This window comes from Protopterus annectens, chromosome 5.part0 (genome assembly GCF_019279795.1).
Source record: "Protopterus annectens isolate FY-2018-M chromosome 5.part0, PAN1.0, whole genome shotgun sequence".
Lineage (NCBI taxonomy): Eukaryota > Metazoa > Chordata > Ceratodontiformes > Protopteridae > Protopterus > Protopterus annectens.
Window position 1 is genome coordinate 528,119,023 of NC_056735.1, and position 19,164 is coordinate 528,138,186.

The window sequence follows — 19,164 nt, forward strand, 5'->3', positions numbered from 1 at the left end:
TCTTGCTCTTGGTCAAACTACCATCTGTATTAATATTACACAGTACAATTGGTCACCCTTTAAGGGCCTTAAAGTAGCTGTTGAGTGACTGATGGCAGTGGAGACTACCTTATAGTCTGGGCAGAAGGGGACATAGCTAGTAAACCTGTGCCAGCCTTTCTCGGGGGTGGGGAATAAAACCTCAGAGTGTTAGCTACTTGGGCAAGACGCCAAGGCACAGATTCGACAGAGGATGCTGAAGTCTTGGCTTGGTCACTCAACTGAGATCTCTGCTCTCTAGCTATGCCAGTAGGTAGTCTTACTGGGGATCTGGAGAGAGTGAGAAATCAGCCGCAGACTGTGGTCTGTGTGCTCCTGCGGGAAACTGCACTTTAGGCAGAGAGCTATATCTGGAAATACTGTGCATGTACCTGTTACTTCCCAGTGAACATCCCCAACTGCTGCCAGTGGTGAGGATCAAGGTTCCTTGATTACTGATCCACTGGAAGGTAGTCAAGTACAGGAGGATTAATTCTGTAAGATGTTAATGTGATTATTCCTGTTCACAGGAAGCGATTCCTTCATCCTTCCATTTGCTTACTCTGTGACCTTCAACAAGTCACTTAAAACAGCACTTTGAAGCAATTGGGTCAAGCTCCTCGATGGTCTCCTGGACTGCATGCCAAGTATGAACTACTCATTTGCTTCAATTCTCACGAGTCCTATAGAGCTACTTTTGCTTAGAATTGTCCTGCATTAAGAGTTGTGAATCCTGTATGTGCAGCAATGCCCTGCAAAAGCATGATAATAGCGAATATCCAGAAACAAAACCTAGCCCTAAATTCGCATAGCAAACCAGTGTTTTTTCTCTCTTTTTTTTTTTTTTTTTAAAATCTAGAGTTATTTTACTTCGAGAATAAAGTGAACAGCTGTCCTTTGTACTGTTTGTGGATATGATTCACCCTACTTTAATGGAAAAGTCTCAATTTGGGCATCTAAAATGTTGGCTACCCTACTGGTACTTCACCTGCTATATTGCTGGCACAACCATATTTGTGCATTTCCTTAGCAAATCCTCCTAACCACTCCATATTTCCAAGTCTTTAAAAAAAAAAAAAAAACTCAACCGTCCCAGACTAATACCTTAATAGGTTTCTTCATTCTATCCTCAATCTAAAATACAGTTTGTAGAACTTGCCGTTATATAAAAACACTGCAATGCCTCTGAAATCAGTGTAGTTGGCATACATATTTATGAATAAACCAAATCAGAGTCAGAGTTTTATTATGCCAGAACAGTCATCTATTACAACTTTATTTTCACTTCTGACAACTGCATCCTGTCCTTTTTAACAATGCCTGTTGTATGCTGTCCACCTCAGTTTTCTGTTCCCTACCCTTATTGTCCCCTAGAAAAAAGTAAGCTTGTCACAGCACATTTTAGTTTTTATTCTAGCTTAGAATTGCACCTTAAATTAAGTCTGCATGGTCACGCAGAGCGCATTGATAGTCAGACATCTTTGATTCTATGAAGTCTCATTTCCGTGTACATATGCAGTATTTGGTTTTATACTGAAACTTTGTTTCAACATTCCTAGTTACCATTTGCCAAATTATTAGAAAAGATGATTACAGAAGTCTTTAAAATAACAGCACTTGAAAATTGTTTGTACTTTCATATCTACAGTATTTTGGTCAGAATGTTACATGTACATGTCTTTCAGCACAAAGCTGATAATAGTACACCCTGCACCCAAGTCTACTTGGATCCTAATCATTTTGACAATTAAAACAAAATTTACAAAAATGCCTCATTTCTGTTCAACAGGCAGATTCTTTTGAATATTTTTTACACCTTTTTGCAGTGCCCTTTTCCAGAAATTTTTGCTGAATATGTACAAAATCAGGGCAATGCTTCCTATACACATGTATGCAACTAGCGCTTCAGTTATGTCATTGGATTTCCATCACATTCTCACATCTTTCAGTTGCATTACTTTAACATAAGACTGCCAAACAGCTTTGGACCCCTTTCCTCTGGGAATTATTTCTGACAGTGTATTACAATAAAACTATGTAAATCACTCAGGGAAAAACAAAAAAAAAAAAAAGGCAACCGTGGGTAAATCTTCAATATCACACAGGAGTAGAGTTATTAAAATATACTTATTTTTCTTAAATACTGTCTTTGTATAATGGCACTATGATGGTCTCCCTCCTATATCCTGTGGCTTTCTTTATGTACTGTGCATGCATATGGAACTTGCGTTCCCATGCTTACACATTACATCAGTGCTTTGGAAAGGACAGAGAAAGATGATCTTCACTGATCTTTTTTTACCCCACTATAGTACTTACTATTCCCATTTCTTTCCTTTAATATTTTTTTTCTGGAAGTAGTTCCCAAAATTATCTAGTTGTAAAAAGTCAGTTTACACGACTGGTTTGCTAAAACTAAAATAGAGCTCTCTCAACATAGTAGGGTGCCTTCTGTGCAAAGTCTGCATGTCCTCCCTGCAGTCACGTGCGTTTCCTCTGGGTGTTCCAGTTTCCTCCCACCTTACAAAGACATGCAGTAGCGGGATTGGCCACTAAATAAGCAAGTATGCACGTGAGTGAGTGGTATGAATGAATTAGCATGGCACAGCTAGCGACTTGGTGATTTAAACCTTGGTTCGAAATTGGTCAGAACTGATCAGTGTTCTACCATGGTTAAAGTCAATAAAATCCAGTCCTCTGGTTTGTAAACCCTGGATTAAAGTAATGCCCTTTCATTCCTGTAAAGCAAGCTTGCCCTTTACGTCCCCTCCAGTTAACAATCAAGTTTCAGACTTTCACATACCTGCACAACCACCCACATACACAGGTCTGCTGGAACTTAACCCAAGCCACTAAAAACATTCCATTACACTACCAGCTGTGCATGCAGTTGGAAACCTCATATCCATCCTCACCTTAGACTCGGTCTTCATTCTTTCACTCAACTTGAAAATGCACCATGGGCCACAGGAAAACAGCCCAAATTAAAAACAGTAAAGCATTGTGTGCTTTTTCACGGTGGAATATTTTTGTAATTTTGGAAAAAAGTCTTACATTTACTTCAAAAAAAACATTCATTTGTCTGCATGAACCTATGATTCACTACAGAGTTAAAACATTAAAAGGGTGCTGCTTTATAACATCAAGTTTAAACTGGCATAAGTATAACACAGATTCATAGGATCATAGGCTAGTACTAGGCTATCGACCCTAGGGCCTACACAACCCTAGTCATAATTCCATGGCTATTTCTTCCCACAATATTTACTTCCCTGGACCAGTCTAGCAGGGCTACTAACGTGATCCCCGGGGTGAATTTCCTATCTCCCATCAAATCATCAAGACTCCTTTTGAAGAGGGCCAAAGAGGTGCTCTGCTCGACATGTATGGACAATCTATTCCAGAGTCTGGGGAGTCTCTGGGAAAGGAACCTATCCCTCCAGCACGTTTTGTTCACTGTGATGACAAGGTTTAGATCCCTGGAGTGAGGGATTGGGTTTACTTTAAGTGTAGCATGTCCAACAGCTCTGGGTTTGACATGGCCTTCTATGTTAAGCAGAGATCACCTCCAAGTAGACGATGTGACAGAGTATAGCTGGAGTTTTTGCAGATGGTTAGCATAAGCCATCTGCTTTAGACCAGTGATTCTTTTAGCGAGTTATTTCTACGGCCTTTCCAGTTGCTGCAGATGTCTTGAGAGGTACATACCAAACAGGGTGTTGTATTCTATACTGGCTCTAATAAAGGATTGGTACAGTGGGACAATGACCTTTTTTCTGGATGAAAAGCCCTTAGGTGATGAGTGAACCACATAGGATTTTGACTATTGTGGCGATGTTGTTATTGAAGGCGAGACCACTGTCCCACTTGTGTCCCAAAGTCTCATCACACTGTGTTTAGTGTACTGCCACCTATATGGTAATTCACAGGTACATGTTTTTCCCCAAAGGGGGAAACTATATATTTCTTGGCATTTAGCTTGAGCCCATGGCTCTGGCACCAAGCATCGGTTTCTGTAAGGCCCTTTTGTAGAATATCCACATAATTTGGGGATTCAATAATGGCTCCCAGTTTGCAGTCATCTGTGAACTTTGTTAGCCAGTGTCCCTTAGTGTTGGCCTGTACTTCAGAGAAGTAGTTGCCAAGAGTGGTCCCAGGACTGAACCCTGAGGTACTCCACTTGTCACTTGTCTGGAGCTGGATTTGGAGTCCGCTACTTTACAGTGCGAGTTCTGTCAGTAAGCCAGTTGGCAACCCATAGAGTGACGTAGGGATTAATGCCCCGTTTAGTAAGTTTGTCTAGGATTCCAGAGTGGGGGATGGTATCGAAGGCCTTGGCGAGGTCCAGACAGGCTGTGTGGACCACCTTACCCTTGTCCACAGCTCTGGAGACAGATTTGAAGAAGTCTGTCAGGTTCAGGAGACATGATCGGCCCTTCACAAACCCAAACTGTGTGGGTCCAGTGTTTGAAGGTTGCCAGTGTCTTTGTTTATAAGTTCCATGATAATACGTTCCATGGCCTTGCAGATCAGGCTCGTCAGACTGATGGGGCAGTAGTTCCTGGGATCCAAGGTGGATCCCCCTTGCGGAGTGGGATAACTGTAGCCGTGCGCCACTCAGTGGGCACAAAGCCTGAGGGGAGGTTATGATTAAACAGAACACTTAGGTGAGGTGCCAGTTCATTTTGAAGTTCATGTAGTACACAGCCTGGGATGTCGTCTGGTCCCATGGATGCTGTATACTTGGCTTTGGAGAGTGTTTTTTTTACCTGTGTGGCCGTTACCGAATTTGGCAATCGTTTGGTACTAAGATGGGCCCTTTAGGGGGTGAGAGGGGAGTGAGGTTTGCACTGAATCACTCTGCCAGGATATTGGCAATATCCTTGGGATCAGTATATTTAATGCCATTCTGTTGCAGCTCAGAACAGATCTGAGCATTGCCATTTAGATTTTTGACATAGCTACAGAATGCCTTGTGGTTGTCTTTGGAATCTTTGGCAATTTTATTTTTGTAACCAGCTTTGGAGGATTTTATGAGGGATCTCAGCTTCTTATGGAGGCTGGTAAGGGGGTTTTTTGCATCCTGGGATTTTCCTCTTTTACGCTCATCATAAAGCTCAAGCAGCAACAGTACATGGACTTACACGATTCCAGAGTTTTACCCCCACAGCTACCAGAAGTCTAAAACAAGATGCAAGTCCCCACATTATACACAGTTTAATTTTGAAACAGTCTCATTTTACAGTATGCATTACTTATCAAATTCATCTTTTGCTCACATTCACTATACATTTCCATGATAAATGCTACTCCCAATTCTATGTTAGACAATTGGATAGATTTTGCCCCTCCCATGGGGATCTTTTACATCTATTTAGTAGGATTGACTAACATATGGCCTTCCTTTTTGACAACTTTGAAATTATACTTCAGACAACTCTCCTACTTCCTTTCCCTCTCAAGACTATCAATTCTCAAGAGTGTTTTGCTGCACAAGTACAGCCTATGACAATTCTGGTTTCTAGTCTTCCCTGATCTTAGGCACTTATCGGTTCCTCCTATACAGTCTTCTCTTCCCAGTGGGCACAGAATTTTGTATCAGTTGCTTTACTACTGACCCAACTTAGGCTGCTAAAAATTCAGTTACTTTGTCCTAAATACCCAACAGACATCTACTTTGATAACACTGCAGTCTTAGATTTTTCTCCAGCATTTCTTTGCCTTTATATCGATTTTTGGGCATCTGAAAGGTAGATAAAGTAGATTTGTTTCATACTCAAAGACTATAAAGAACTGAGCTGGGGAATGAGTGTCCCTACAATGAGATATTTACATCTTATAAAAAACTACATGACAATTCTTACAGCTCCTTCCCTTTAGCTTTAAGTGTTTATTTTGTCCTTTAAAAACGGATCTGGCTGTTGTGTGCATTATTCCCCACTCTTTCGCAAATTAAGAATGCCTTACTTTTGCAGTAGTGTGGTGTCAGAATGTTGGAAAACCTCTTACCCACAGACGTATTCCTGGTACCGTGAAGTAAAACTCATGCAAATTAGTATTTGCAGGTAGGCTTCTTTAAAAGTATTTGCATACACAACTCTTGGAATGTTAGCATCCCTTCCTTTGGAAAGTGCACAAATTAAGTCAGGATGAAACTTTAGATACTGAAGAAATATTCACTGATATTCACACATCTTGAAACAGACATTCAGTGTTATTTACATTAATATACAATTATGCATATACTTTCATATTTCTGCAAATCTCAGACAGGCATTCAGAGGAAGTTCTAGCTATTAAGTGAAAGCTTGTCTGGTTAACAAAAGTATTTTAACAGTATGTGCCTAGGTTGTACAATTTCCAAAGTCAATTTGAAAAGGTTTAGCAAAAAAAAATATTATCGAGTTTGTCCATTATATTTTGCAGTATTCATGGAAAGACTATACGTGTACCAACTGCTGTTACTGTAAAGAATACTTACAAATAATGTTGCTATTTGTACATTTTGATAGTTTTAATATTCACAAAATAATGTAGTATATCTTGCTTCAGAAAATGCAAGGATGACTATAGGCTGCTAGAGATGTGAATTCCACACCACACAGGTGCTAATGAGTTAACTCATTAAGCGGTTTACTTAAAAAAACAGACAAGTTCATTGATTTTTTTCTCATCTACTTTTTGAAGACTTAAAACTTTATAACGTATCATATGTAGATGTTGAAAGCACAACTACGAGTGGTTAAAACCCCAAATTGATGCAAGAGTGACATTTGGTGTTGATAAACGTGCAAAAGCAATGTTTAAAGCAGGAAAGTTGTACAGTACTAAGAGATATCAATCTATGGCAGGAAATGTGAAAACTTTAGCAGAAAAAGAGTGAAATATTTGGAAAATGAAGGATTTTCAATAAAACGTGAACAAATGCGAATAAAACTCAAATGCTTCAGAAGACTAAAACTAAAACAGAAAACAGCCTTAACATTTAAGAAGTCCAAGCTGTAACTATACAATTACACACAAAAATCAGAGTACAACCAAATTATCCATCCCATTCTAGAGGAGGTATGGGCCTCCTCAAAACTGATTATGTTTTATATCTGCAAAAATGGAACTGCATACATATCTGCTGACCTCATCAGATCCGGATAGAGTGAAAGTTTTACAACACGAGGAGATGAAGATGAACTTCCTGCTTAGTTTAACAGAAGACTTCAGGTGTGAAGCGGGAACAGATATCAAAATGTGCTAAAAACAAAATAAAAGGAGCATCATGTGGGAAAGAAAAATGTAAAAAGCCACAAATAAAATGCAATGTATAGAAATCTCTTGGAACAACCGCATATTGATCAGGGTTTGACACAGGAGTGGTTAAGGAAAGAAAAAAAAAAAAAAAAAAAAGGAAGATGAATGATGGCAGCCCAACAAATTTAGGTTCTGTACAAAAGAATTGTAAAGCAGCTGCATCCCTTGTTGCTGGGTGCAATTCACTCATGGCAGAGGGCTTGTACACTGCAAGGCACAAAGTGGCAATATCGTTGCCTATACTGCAATAGGGAAGTAGCTGAGAAGTATTGGAACCACGCACCACAAAGCATTACATAATGATGAAATGCACATTACCAACAATTCAAAAATAAGATGAGAGAAAAGCCGATTAAGTCCAAAAAAAGTAGTATTGATCATTTAAATTGCTACACCCATTGACTACAATGTCTCGTGTACAAAGAGAAAATATCAAGATTTGCAGGTAGAAATAATGTGGAAGAAAGATACCCAAGCAGTTTTAATAGTGGCAGAAACAATGGGTCTAAGAATCTACAGACATATTTAGACATGCTACTTATACATACAACTCCACAGGAACTGCAGGAGTCAATTCTGGGCACACTGTGGGTGCTGCCAAGAACACTTTTGGTCAACAAAAATTAAAATACTAATCTCACGGACTTTAATTATACCCTAATTTAGTAATTGGGTCCATTTCCCATCATGGTATTAGAAACCCAAAAGATTTGCAGAAATTAAAACAGTAGAAAAATAAGCTAATTTTCACAAAAAGTGGAAATGCCAGGCAGAGAAGTTACAAAGGGAGGCAATACCTGGTTATGTACCTTTATATTTTGAATACACAGACTAGATTTGTCATTGCAGTCAAGGACTTTTAAGAAACGAATCGCAATGCTGAATCACCAATCACAACTGTTTCACTTTTGCACTCCACTAGAGACCACCAAGCAGAACGTGCTCAAATCTCATAATGCAGTGATGCAAGTTTTGCCCACCCCGATCTAGGCAGTGTGAAGGACTCGCAGTTAACAGAGTGAAAGAATGCAGACTGAAATACACAGCAACATAAACGGGAATGGGTCCTTCAGGAGGTGCAATAGATAACAGTGAAACGGGATACAAGGGAAGTACCATTAAATTCTCTGGCTGATGAGAAAATTGCACCCCCCACCCAAGACATACCACTAAATGTCAGTGCTAATAAAAATTTACAGACAATTGGAAATCTTTAAGAGTACCAACAACTGAATGGTGCAGATTTTACACTATGCATACTACAGAAATTAGCTAGCATTGTTTGGCAGAGCAATGGCTACAGCAAAATTTAAGAAAACAAATCAAGACAGTATCTTCTTAAGATGCTACATGCAATAAACATTTTATGAACGTGGCATAAGCCCATACAAGGACAGAACCAAGCAAGTGTAAAATAGTGTCATATTGCGTCTTTCGGCTTTTTCCCCAGTTAGGGGTCGCCACAACGGAACTCTGTTCCGTTAATGATTGGCAGTAGATTTTTACATGCCAAGTTGCCAGCCCTGACGCACAACCTTCAATGAAAGTATGCCCATTCACACGTCTCCACACAGAAGACGCTCTAGCTGAGAATAGTGCCATAAATACACAAAACTAGCATCCAGGTTATTTTGAAGTGAGTGGGCCACACTTACAGACCATGGGAATAAAAGCAAAAAAAAGAGCAAATAAATCTGCATTTGCCAAGACAAGATTTACGGCTACTCCAATGACATTATTATGCAATACCCATTAACAGAAACAAAGTTTTGCATCCCCAATGATAGGATGCTTTACAAGTCCAGACTTACCATAAACTCACTTGTAATCTGAGGTAAAAGCCCAGATTTTTTTTTACCCAAAACCAGAAACAGTCTAGTCTAACATCTGCAACATCCATCTGGCCAATGGCAAAAAGGCAATAAAGTAGTTAAGACAGCACACAGTGTTAGTGCGAGGAGAATGCATCAAAGGGCATAGAATGCATAACTCTGCTCCTGGGCAAGCTAAAGGAGCTTCAAAAATAATCCTTTAATGCAGCTGAAACATGGCAGTCAGCTGACTGCCAAACTCATTCTCAACCCTAATAAACTAAACGGATGTTATTCCATCCCATAAAAGGCATATATCTGATCCCTTCATTCAAAATAATTTCAAGCAAGAAAACCCCTATTGCACCAGCCCACAAACAAAAACTTCTAGGTGTTTGAAGTTCAACCTACATACTGCCAAAACAATAAAATGCTCACAAAAGCTTTGAACTCTACACAGATGCAACAAATACCTCTCCAATAATACTAAAACCATTATTCCCAGAACCCTAGTCTCCACACATTACTATGCACCCCCATACTCAATCTCAGCAAATCTGACTTGGCCAAAATAAACACCCGTTACAACAAAATAGCAAAGTCTGCAACAGATTCAGCAAGTCCTATTAAATCAATACTCAAGTACATGCTCACAACGATTCACTAATGGAAGTTATCAGAAGTAAAAATAGCTCAGGTGACTCCCCTGTACTCCAACTACATTACAAAACTCTGGAATTTCATACCCCTTAACATAACTACAGCCAATATAGCAAACTTCAAAAATCTTCTCAATTCCTACCCAACTAACTCATGGATATGCACCTGTCCTGATTGGGGCTAAACTACTTGCAGAATATATACAAACATTTTTGGTTTTAACTACCTCTAAAACCAAACCCCATATTAAGTGAAACACCTCACGTTCACCTACCTTAATCTGTCCAAACAGATGCGTTAATTATCTAACCTATGCTACTAATGACCAACATACAGGTCTGACAAACTTTTTTACCTCTATTTTTTATTCTTTCTTAATCTCAAAACGTTATCACTGTCACTTGTCACTAGCGTATTTGACTTGCATCTCATGCCGCTGTACAATGTGCTATATGTTAGCATACTTAAAATGTTACCAATCCAAATTGTGCATGACAACTTTATAATGTATTAAAGGTAAGCGTTCGATTTACTGTTAAGTGTACAATTCTCTTCCCATTTTTATAATCTTGTATTGTTAATACAACAGCTTTTCTCCCCGGGCCTCGCCAAACTGGGCAGCTTGCTCAACTGGACTTCCCTGATAAACAAATGTAAAATAAAATAAACAAAACTGAAGCTGCACGAAGGCATCCAAGCCTTGAGTCATGTCACAGATATGGTAGTTCCTCAAACTACACGTTTCTACATCAACTTAAAATACTTTTTGGTAGGCTAGGTCTACCGAGAGTTGTAAATGGAAATGGTTGGCAACCAACTGGCCAACATAAGATTGTTTACACCAGGCATCGCAAACAGCTACCTATAAGGCTGCATGCATCGGGACTAGCACACTTAGCCAAGGGCCACAGTGTCAAAAAAAAGCCAAAAGACTAGGAATGTAGCTTCGCTCACCCACAATTATGCTGGTTCGAGGGACACTGGTTTAAGTACTCTGGCTTGGACACCTTTGAGTTTCTACCTATATGGACTACTGTACAATGCCCTGCATTAAGAAGTTTCCCAGATAACCGAGAGCCCTAATGAACCTGCTTTATCCTTGATAAAGGCTGAAAAGACAAAAAAAAAAATTCTGCATTAAGTGAAGTGATCCTCCTTGGGCCCTTTACAACCATTACTCAGGTTAAGAGGGCAAGGGTGTTTTCAGTATATACAGTCTAGTGTAAAGAATAAAACCAGCATGTTTCTGAGGGAAAAATAAGTAGCCAAAATAAAGCACATCTCTTGGAAAAAGAAAAAAACTTGAATGCTGTCAAAAAACCCACGCAGACAAGGGAGAAAATATGCAAATTGCATACAGGTAATGACCCGAAGTCAGGGTTGAGTGGTGTGAAATACACTTCAAGCCACAATGCCTGCCACCCAGAAAAATACATCGTGTATGACAAACTGCACAATGTTTCACTGTACCTGCCATTCACAGAATATAGTAAATTTTAGAAATGAAGCACCTTGCTTATATCTTCCATTGGCAGCCAGATATTGACAGTAAACCCAAGGACTTAAAACCCTTTAATGGTTCCCAAAAACTAAATAAAGAATGTGTCAATGGCATGGCAGCACAGCCATACCAATTTTACTGGACTACACATAGTACTCTTACTGTGGATGCAAACTGTAAGCTAGCCGAGGACAACTGCATGGAATCAACATCTCAAAGAAAAAGCCATAAGAAATCACTTGCCAGCTCAGAGAAGACTGCACTCTAATCCTCAAGAGTTCAACCCTTACAAAACCAAATGGCAAAAACTTTTAGATACTGTCCAGACACAAATTAGTTTTGGAAAGTTCAAAACTTTCACGGAAACTGCTACAGTTTTAGAGCACCAGGTCACACTGCGAATGATGTATGCCCACTCAAGACTAACGCAGTTAAAAGTGATAGAGGTCACAGTCGTCTGCAAAAGCTTAAACTACTGGCGCATAAGAAATAATCTTCTGAAATTTTAATCAATGTAACCAAAAAGATTCAACGACAAGACTACAGGGCAGTTTTAAAAGTAAATACAACAAGAACAAGTGTAGTTTTACTACTGGATTACATGTCTGCATACAAAGTTGATAATGACAGCCAGTCTTTAACAGTTTCAACAGGCTCGGATGTCCATAGTTGGAGATAACTGCAGTTCACATTCAAACTGTCCATCTCAAACAGATCAAACTTCAACAAGATGTTAGAGCTTTGAGCACTAAACAACTGACTACACACACACACAAAGATGACCAGAGTGTGCAGCATTCGTTGGACATGGCAAACTTAAAAAAATCCAGCTGTTGAAAACAGAACTCCAGCAAGAGCTAAACTCTTATTGGTAAATCCACAACAATATCAATTTAATGATAAATTATACCAAAATTAGTCACAAACAATGAGTGGAATTAAAAAAAAAAATCTTCACACTGCCCTCATGCTTTTGAGAAATACCTATTAGCAAAGAATTGTAAGTGTGCTAGGACAGAGGCACTCTATAAAAAGTGACCCACTACCCTGATAATTCCCCAGATATGGGATGGGGTAAAGAGATATAATATTGCCATATCCTGGGTATTCTCAGCTAGGCTTGTAAAAGCTCTTAGTCCATTAGTCTAGTAATCACCTATGAACCTATAAGCCAGGTAATGACAGCCAGCATTATTTTGATCCTACTATCAAAGCCATTTCGCTGCACACACCTCAGCTCCTACCTCTCCAACCTATTATTCATTATTGGCAGTTGTACAGCAGTATCTTAAGAGTTTTTTATTCTTTGGAGACTAGCCATAAGCTAAACTACAATTTCCCCTCAACACATTTCACCGGTATCAACTAAGCTGAAATAGTTTGACTACTTAAACTAGCCAGACTTTAATAATCTAATCACAAAAAAGGTATTTGCAGTAAACATGCTTGGAGTCATTGTTAGGGTAGAATACTGCTAATCTGACTGGGCAGTGCAGGTGGTATGGGAGGGTAAGAATTCAAAGTGCACCAAGAAGATGAAAAAGCTACCAGTCTGGCTTCAGTTCAGCTGTTATGATGGTTTCTGCTGCCTTAAATAGCTAAACACAAATCAGGAAAAAGACCCACTGAATGGGCAACTAACCATTATACCATTAACATAAAAAACCTTGGATACACAGTTTAAGAACAGGAAAATTAAGTGACAGAATGGCAGGCTTACCCTAGATAACTTGTTTTTGTTTGGGGGGGGGGGGGGTTTAAGCAATAGTGTAATAACAGTACTCCAAGTACAACACATATGGTTGAAGTACCTTGAAGCCCCATACTTCCTTCTGCTTCCCCATCCCAAAAAGATGGAGAGCATCTTAATGTTTGTGGCTTGCAAAATGTTTCTACTGCCTCACCCCCAAAACATGAAAAAACAGCAAACATCAAGATGCATAATGCCTGCAGCTCATACGGTCACAATATAGACAAGTGCACAGCTCTAGTTTCAAAAACAATGAGAACTCACAACTGGAGGTACCCATCTGCCACAGAGTAGTTGGAACTGATTGTAAAACTCTAAAGGAAAATACAGCTCAGGGGTACGGTGAGCAGAGTAAACAGACTAACATACACACCTACAGTTAAAAACTAGAATTTTTAAAAACTCAGCCTGAACAATTAAAATATTCTGAGCTCAAACAAAGTCTGTTTATTCCACCCCAACGCAAACTTTTTGCCCTAACCACCACCAGTAGTAAAAACATAATTAAGAAAATTAAAGAATAACACATAAATGGGCGTGCCTTTGTTGAAGGTTGAACGTCAAGCTGGCACCTCGGCATTAGTCACTCTACTGCCAATCATTAGTGGACCGGACTTCCGCTGTGGCAACCATTAACCGGGAAAAGCCAAAAGACAACAATAATAACACATTCGGGGCCAAATATTACTATTTGGATTTCTGCAAAAATTATTTTTTCTCCTCAGTTCAACCTCAAGTTTGGAATTAACATTCTTGTCACTAAAACTGTATGTTTTTCATTAATAGATATTAACAAAATGGGGACCGATTTTAAAACGTTGCTCTTATAAACTTGTAAAGTTGCTAGAACAGGAGTAGCATGCGATTTCTGAATAATAGGTCTGAAAGTCAGATGTATGCCTTTACTGACTTCAGTCCTCAGTGATCTGCCAGAAAGCCACAAGTTTCATGATGCGCACACCATAGTTTGGTACTAGGCTATTGTCCTAGGGCCTATACAAGCCAGCCATAACAATTCCCTGGCTATTTCTTCCAATATTTACTTCCCTGGACCCCTGTCTAGCAGAGTGACTGACATGATCCCCAGGGTGAATTTCCCATCTCCCATCCAATCGTCAAGGTTCCTTCTAAAGAGAGCCAAAGAGGCGCTCTGCTTGACATGTATGGGCAGTCTATTCCAGAGCCTGGAGTCTCTGGGTCAGGAACCTATCCCTCCAGCATGTTTTGTTCATTGAGATGACAAGGTTGAGATCCCTGGAGCGTGTGGCTCTGAGGGATTGGGAATTAAGTGTAGCATGTCCAACAGCTCTGGGTTTGACATGCCCTTGTATGTGAAGCAGTGATCGCCTCAGAGTAGACGATATGCGACAGAGTACAGCTGGAGGTTTTTTTTTTTGTTTTTTTTTTAAAAGACTGTCAGCATAGGGCATCTGCTTTAGGCCTGTGATTCTTTTAGTGAGGTATTTCTGCGGCCTTTGCAGTTGTTGCAGATGTCTTCAGAGGTACATACCAAATGGGGCATTGTATTCTATAATGCATCTAATGAGGGATGATTACAGTGGGGCAATGAACTCCTTTTTTCTGGATGAAAAGCCCTTAATGATGAGGTGTTCCACATAGAAGGATTTCCTGACTGTTGTGGCAATGTGGTTATCAAAGGTGAAACCACTGTCCACCTGTGTCCCCAAGTCTCTTATCACACTTTGTGTTTAGTGTACTGCCACCTATGTGGTAATTCACAGGTACACTTTTTCCAAAGGGGATAACCATACATTTCTTGGCATTGAGCTTGAGCCCATGGCTCTGGCACCAATCATCTGTTTCTGTAAGGCTCCTTTGTAGAATATCCACATAATTTGGGGATTCAATAATGGCTCCCAGTTTGCAGTCATCTGCAAACGTTGTTAGCCAGAGTCCCTTAGTGTTGGCCTGTACTTCACTTCAGAAGTAGATGCTAAACAAGAGCGGTCTCAGGACTGAATCCCGAGGTACTCCCACTTGTCTGGAGCTGGATTTGGAGTCCGCTACTTTTACATTGTGGGTTCTGTCAGTAAGCCAGTTGGCAACCCATCGAGTGACGTAGGGATTAATGCTCAGCTTAAGTAAGTTTATCTAGGATTCCGTAGTGGGGGATGATGTCGAAGGACTTGGCAAGGTCTAGATAGGCTGTGTACCGCCTTACCCTCGTTCACAGCTCTGGAGACTCAATCAGGTTCAGGAGACAAGATCTGCTCTTCACAGACCCAAACTGGGTGGGGTCCAGTGTTTGAAGGTTGCCAATGTCTTGGTTTATAACTTCCATGATAATACATTCCATGGCCTTGCAGATCAAGCTCAGACTGATGGGGCGGCAGTTCCCAGGACCCAAGGTGGATCCCCCCTTGTGGAGTGGGATAACTGGAGCTGTGCGCCACTCAGTGGGCACAAAGCCTGAGGCGAGGCTATGATTACACAGGACACTTGGGTGAGGTGCCGGTTCATTTTGTAGTTCATATAGTACACAGCCTGGGATGTCATCTGGTCCCAAGGATACTGTATTCTTAGCTTTGGAAGAGTGCGGTTTTTACCTGTGTGGCCGTTATCGGAATTTTGCAATCTTTCAGTATTGAGATGAGCCCTTTAGGGGGTCAAGTTGGCACTGAATTGATCTGCCAGGATATTGGCAATGTACTTGGGATCAGTATATTTAAAGTCATTCTGTTGTAGCTCAGAGCGGATCTGAGCATTGCCATTTAGATTCTTAACATAGCTATAGAATGCCTTGTGGTTGTGTTTGGAATCTTTGGCAATTTTATTTTCGTAACTAGCTTTGGAGGATTTTATGAGAGATCTTCTTACTGCGGCTGGTAAGGGAGTTTTTTGAATCCTGGAATTTTCATCTTTGCTGCAACAGTTTCTTCCTTTTGTTGTAAAGTTTGTTTATGGCAGGGGACAACCAGATAGGCTTGCTTTTTTTTTTGGAGGAGAGTGTCTTGGTTCTATTTGGGATGACACGATTCATGCATGAGTGGATGCGCTCATACAGTGCCTTAGTGTAAGATTCAGCAGTTGAACTTTCAGTTCCTGTCTGCATGGGTGTCATGAAGTTTGTCACTTCTGACTTGAGTAGCATGAAGTTGTCTTTGGAGAAGTTTTTTTTATGGAGGTTTCCTTACAGGTGTGTGGGGGGGGTGTAGATGTCAAGGATGTTTAGGTTATGGTCAGACCTGACCAACGAGGGGGTGACCATAGGTGGGGAGCATCAATTTCCCATATTGGTAATTGACCAGATATAGGATATTGGAGCCCCTGGTGGAACTATGGATTAGTTTATCCAGGCCGTTGGAATTTATAAGAACCGTTGAGCAAAGGTGTTGATACAAGAGTAGTTTTCCCAGTTAATGGCAGAGTAGCTGAAAAATCAGTGTTTGGTTGTATCTTAATATTTTCCAGTAGGTTTAGAAAGGTGTAGTGAGAATCTTGGGGCATGGTGGGGGAGTTGTAGCAAGCTACAATTTGGATTGCAGTCTTACCTAGTGTTAGTTGGACCTGGAGAATTTCAGACGCATTGTGTCGGGCAACTAGCCTGGTGGTGTGAATATCTTTTGTGAATATTGACAGTCCTCCACCTTTAGTGTTTCGGTCCCAGTTTGGTGACCAAAAGTGTGGTATGCGTTGTAGCCTGGTATTGCAGGGGTGCTCTCTGGAGCCTTGCACCAGGTCTCAGTTGCTGCACAGATATCAAAGCTCTCCATTTTTAGGAATGCCTCGAGAGAGTGCATTTTGAGGTTTAGACTTCTAGCATTGAGTAGTATTACCTTCAGATTTTGCATGCTTGTACCTGTTGCGGTGGTGGTTTTGTCCTTTGAGCATTGCCTAAAAAAGGCACTATAAGGGTGGTAAGAGCCTTAGCCAGCAACCTGAATCCCAGGGGCAACAGGTGCAGGCCATCTCTGGCAAAACATAATGGTCTGTCGATCATGTTGTCCCAGGCAGACAGATCCTGGATCCCCTTTGAATGACACCAGAAGCTTAGCCAATTGTTGAAGTCAATCATTTTGTCCTTATATTGTATCATTTTGGGAGAAGGCAGGATGCCACTCAGAGCTAGGGTCATACCTGCCTGGGCCACATAATCAGAGAGCTCTTCTGTGTCTCTTTTCATGTAGTCCAGGGTAAGAGACTCATTCCAACATGGACAATGAGTGTCATATTTGTAGTTGTTGTGGAGTGACGAGTGCATGTTATGTGACAGATCCTAGCACCAGACAGGCAAATGACAAATTTCTCCTTGTTCAGCCTGGTGAGTGGGACATCAGTGTGCCTGACTATAGAGTCACCTATGACTAAAGTGTTGGTTACTTTGTCTTGTCTGTTCTTAGGGGCTGTTATTGGGTGGCACACTGTTGTTGTGAACTATGTGACACTTTGGTTGTGATTGGTGTTTGCTTGCATTTCAGCTTCGGAGGTCCTTTTTGCTTGGGCAAGTTACTGTTAAGGGCCTCGTGCCAGTCTCTTCTACAAAGCTAGAACATGATTAAATTTGTGGTGGAGCTTGTGCTGTACAAGCAGGGTTTGCCCAGTACTTATAACGCAACTAACCAGTCTTGGTGTACTTTATTGCAAAATAAGTGAGCGAAGTCTGTGCAAATATTTTTTAAGGGACTAAGTGCATAACTCAATGTAAAGTTCAGAATCAGGGGCAGCACTAAAAATAGTAAAGGACAAAGCCTTCAAAAGAGAAGCACTTCTTAAACCATGACAACATTCTTACAAAGCTAAAAATATAAAAACAGCAACCGAGACCCCCCAACCCCGCAGCTTACAAACTAAAAAGTTACATATACTTCGCGACTTCGTCTGTTACTTTGGATTAGTTTGGTCTACAGACACTGCTGTCAATGCATACCTCTCAACTATACAGATTTTCACAAAACATCTCAGATTTAGGACTCATATTTTTGGTGTGCTCCTCCCAAAAATCTGTACTTTAATGGCAAGATAGCCACATACTGAAGTCAACATCCCGTGGCGTCTAGTAGCTTAAACAGGTGAATCGTAAGAGTGCTAGGTTACTGTGGGGATAAAGGCCAGTTATTAGTAACAGGCTTTAAAGCAATGCTAATAAAAGTATGACCAAGCTTTGCCCAATCCCACAGCATACAAACACATGTAATAACGGTACAATATACTAAACATAATTTTAATTTCAAAACGCCACTATAAATACGCCACAATTAAACCAATGAGAACATCATACTTGTACATATCCCTAAATTCTGACGACCACGGTCATAAAACACGGATTACTCAATGTTGTGCAACCTGCAATAAAAAAGCAGGAAGGACAACCTCTAAACTAGTCAGAACGCGTCTTACATTTCAAAGCGGGTTGGTACGTCAAAAAGACGTGCACTTTCCAACTAGCCATTTATAATGCCCTTATCACTAAAACGGATGCGTTTCAGACAGTGTTAGTAATGTGTTAATACCTCTACGGGTAGGATAGTACATATACTGAGGTCTGCAGTATGGATAAATGCAGTTTGAAAACCCAAAGGCACGTTACCTTCTCTGGAAGTCAGGCACGAAGGGCTGCAAGTATGGGTCAAGGTTAAGGAGGGTTTCAAGTTCGGGCACACGTATTATCTCTGTAGAAGCCATCTTTGGTTTTGTAGACAACAGCACTCTTCTACAGAAAGAGAAGCAGACAAAAAGTAAGACTGCTCTTAGTCCTACAGAGAACTGCTGTGGTGCTACTCGATGTACAAGGGGAATAAAAGGGCACCTTCCATCATGTGACTACAAACTAGACAAGAGGGAGGAGTTTGTTTTGAAAGTACAGAGGACGGCTTGTTTAAGGATGTAATTAATTAGTCATTCACTTAATACATTTAACCCGCCTGTATTTTGAATCCATGCATACCTCTTAACTGTACAGATTGTTCAGATTATTGACTCATGTTTTTGGTCTATTCTTAATAAAATCTGCGATTTTTCTGGGAAATCGGTGGGGTGGGATGATCTAAGGATTTAAGTCACTAAATAAAGGCATACATCCGAGTTTCGGACTTCAAAAACCTTCAGAAAATATATGTGAACAAAAAACCTTGTTACTCTAGCAACTTTCTAAGTTTATA

General features: G+C 40.4%; 1 protein-coding gene across 1 annotated transcript in view; it reads right to left on the minus strand.

The window, feature by feature from the left end:
* GBE1 (1,4-alpha-glucan branching enzyme 1) overlaps positions 1-18,833 on the minus strand; it is a 1,706,938-nt gene extending 1,688,105 nt beyond the window's left edge. Inside the window, exon 1 of the mRNA XM_044071842.1 lies at positions 18,594-18,833. Coding sequence (XP_043927777.1) covers positions 18,594-18,688 — 95 coding nt within the window. The 5' untranslated portion in view covers positions 18,689-18,833. The remainder of the gene's footprint in view (positions 1-18,593) is intronic.
* Positions 18,834-19,164: the final 331 nt, after the last annotated feature.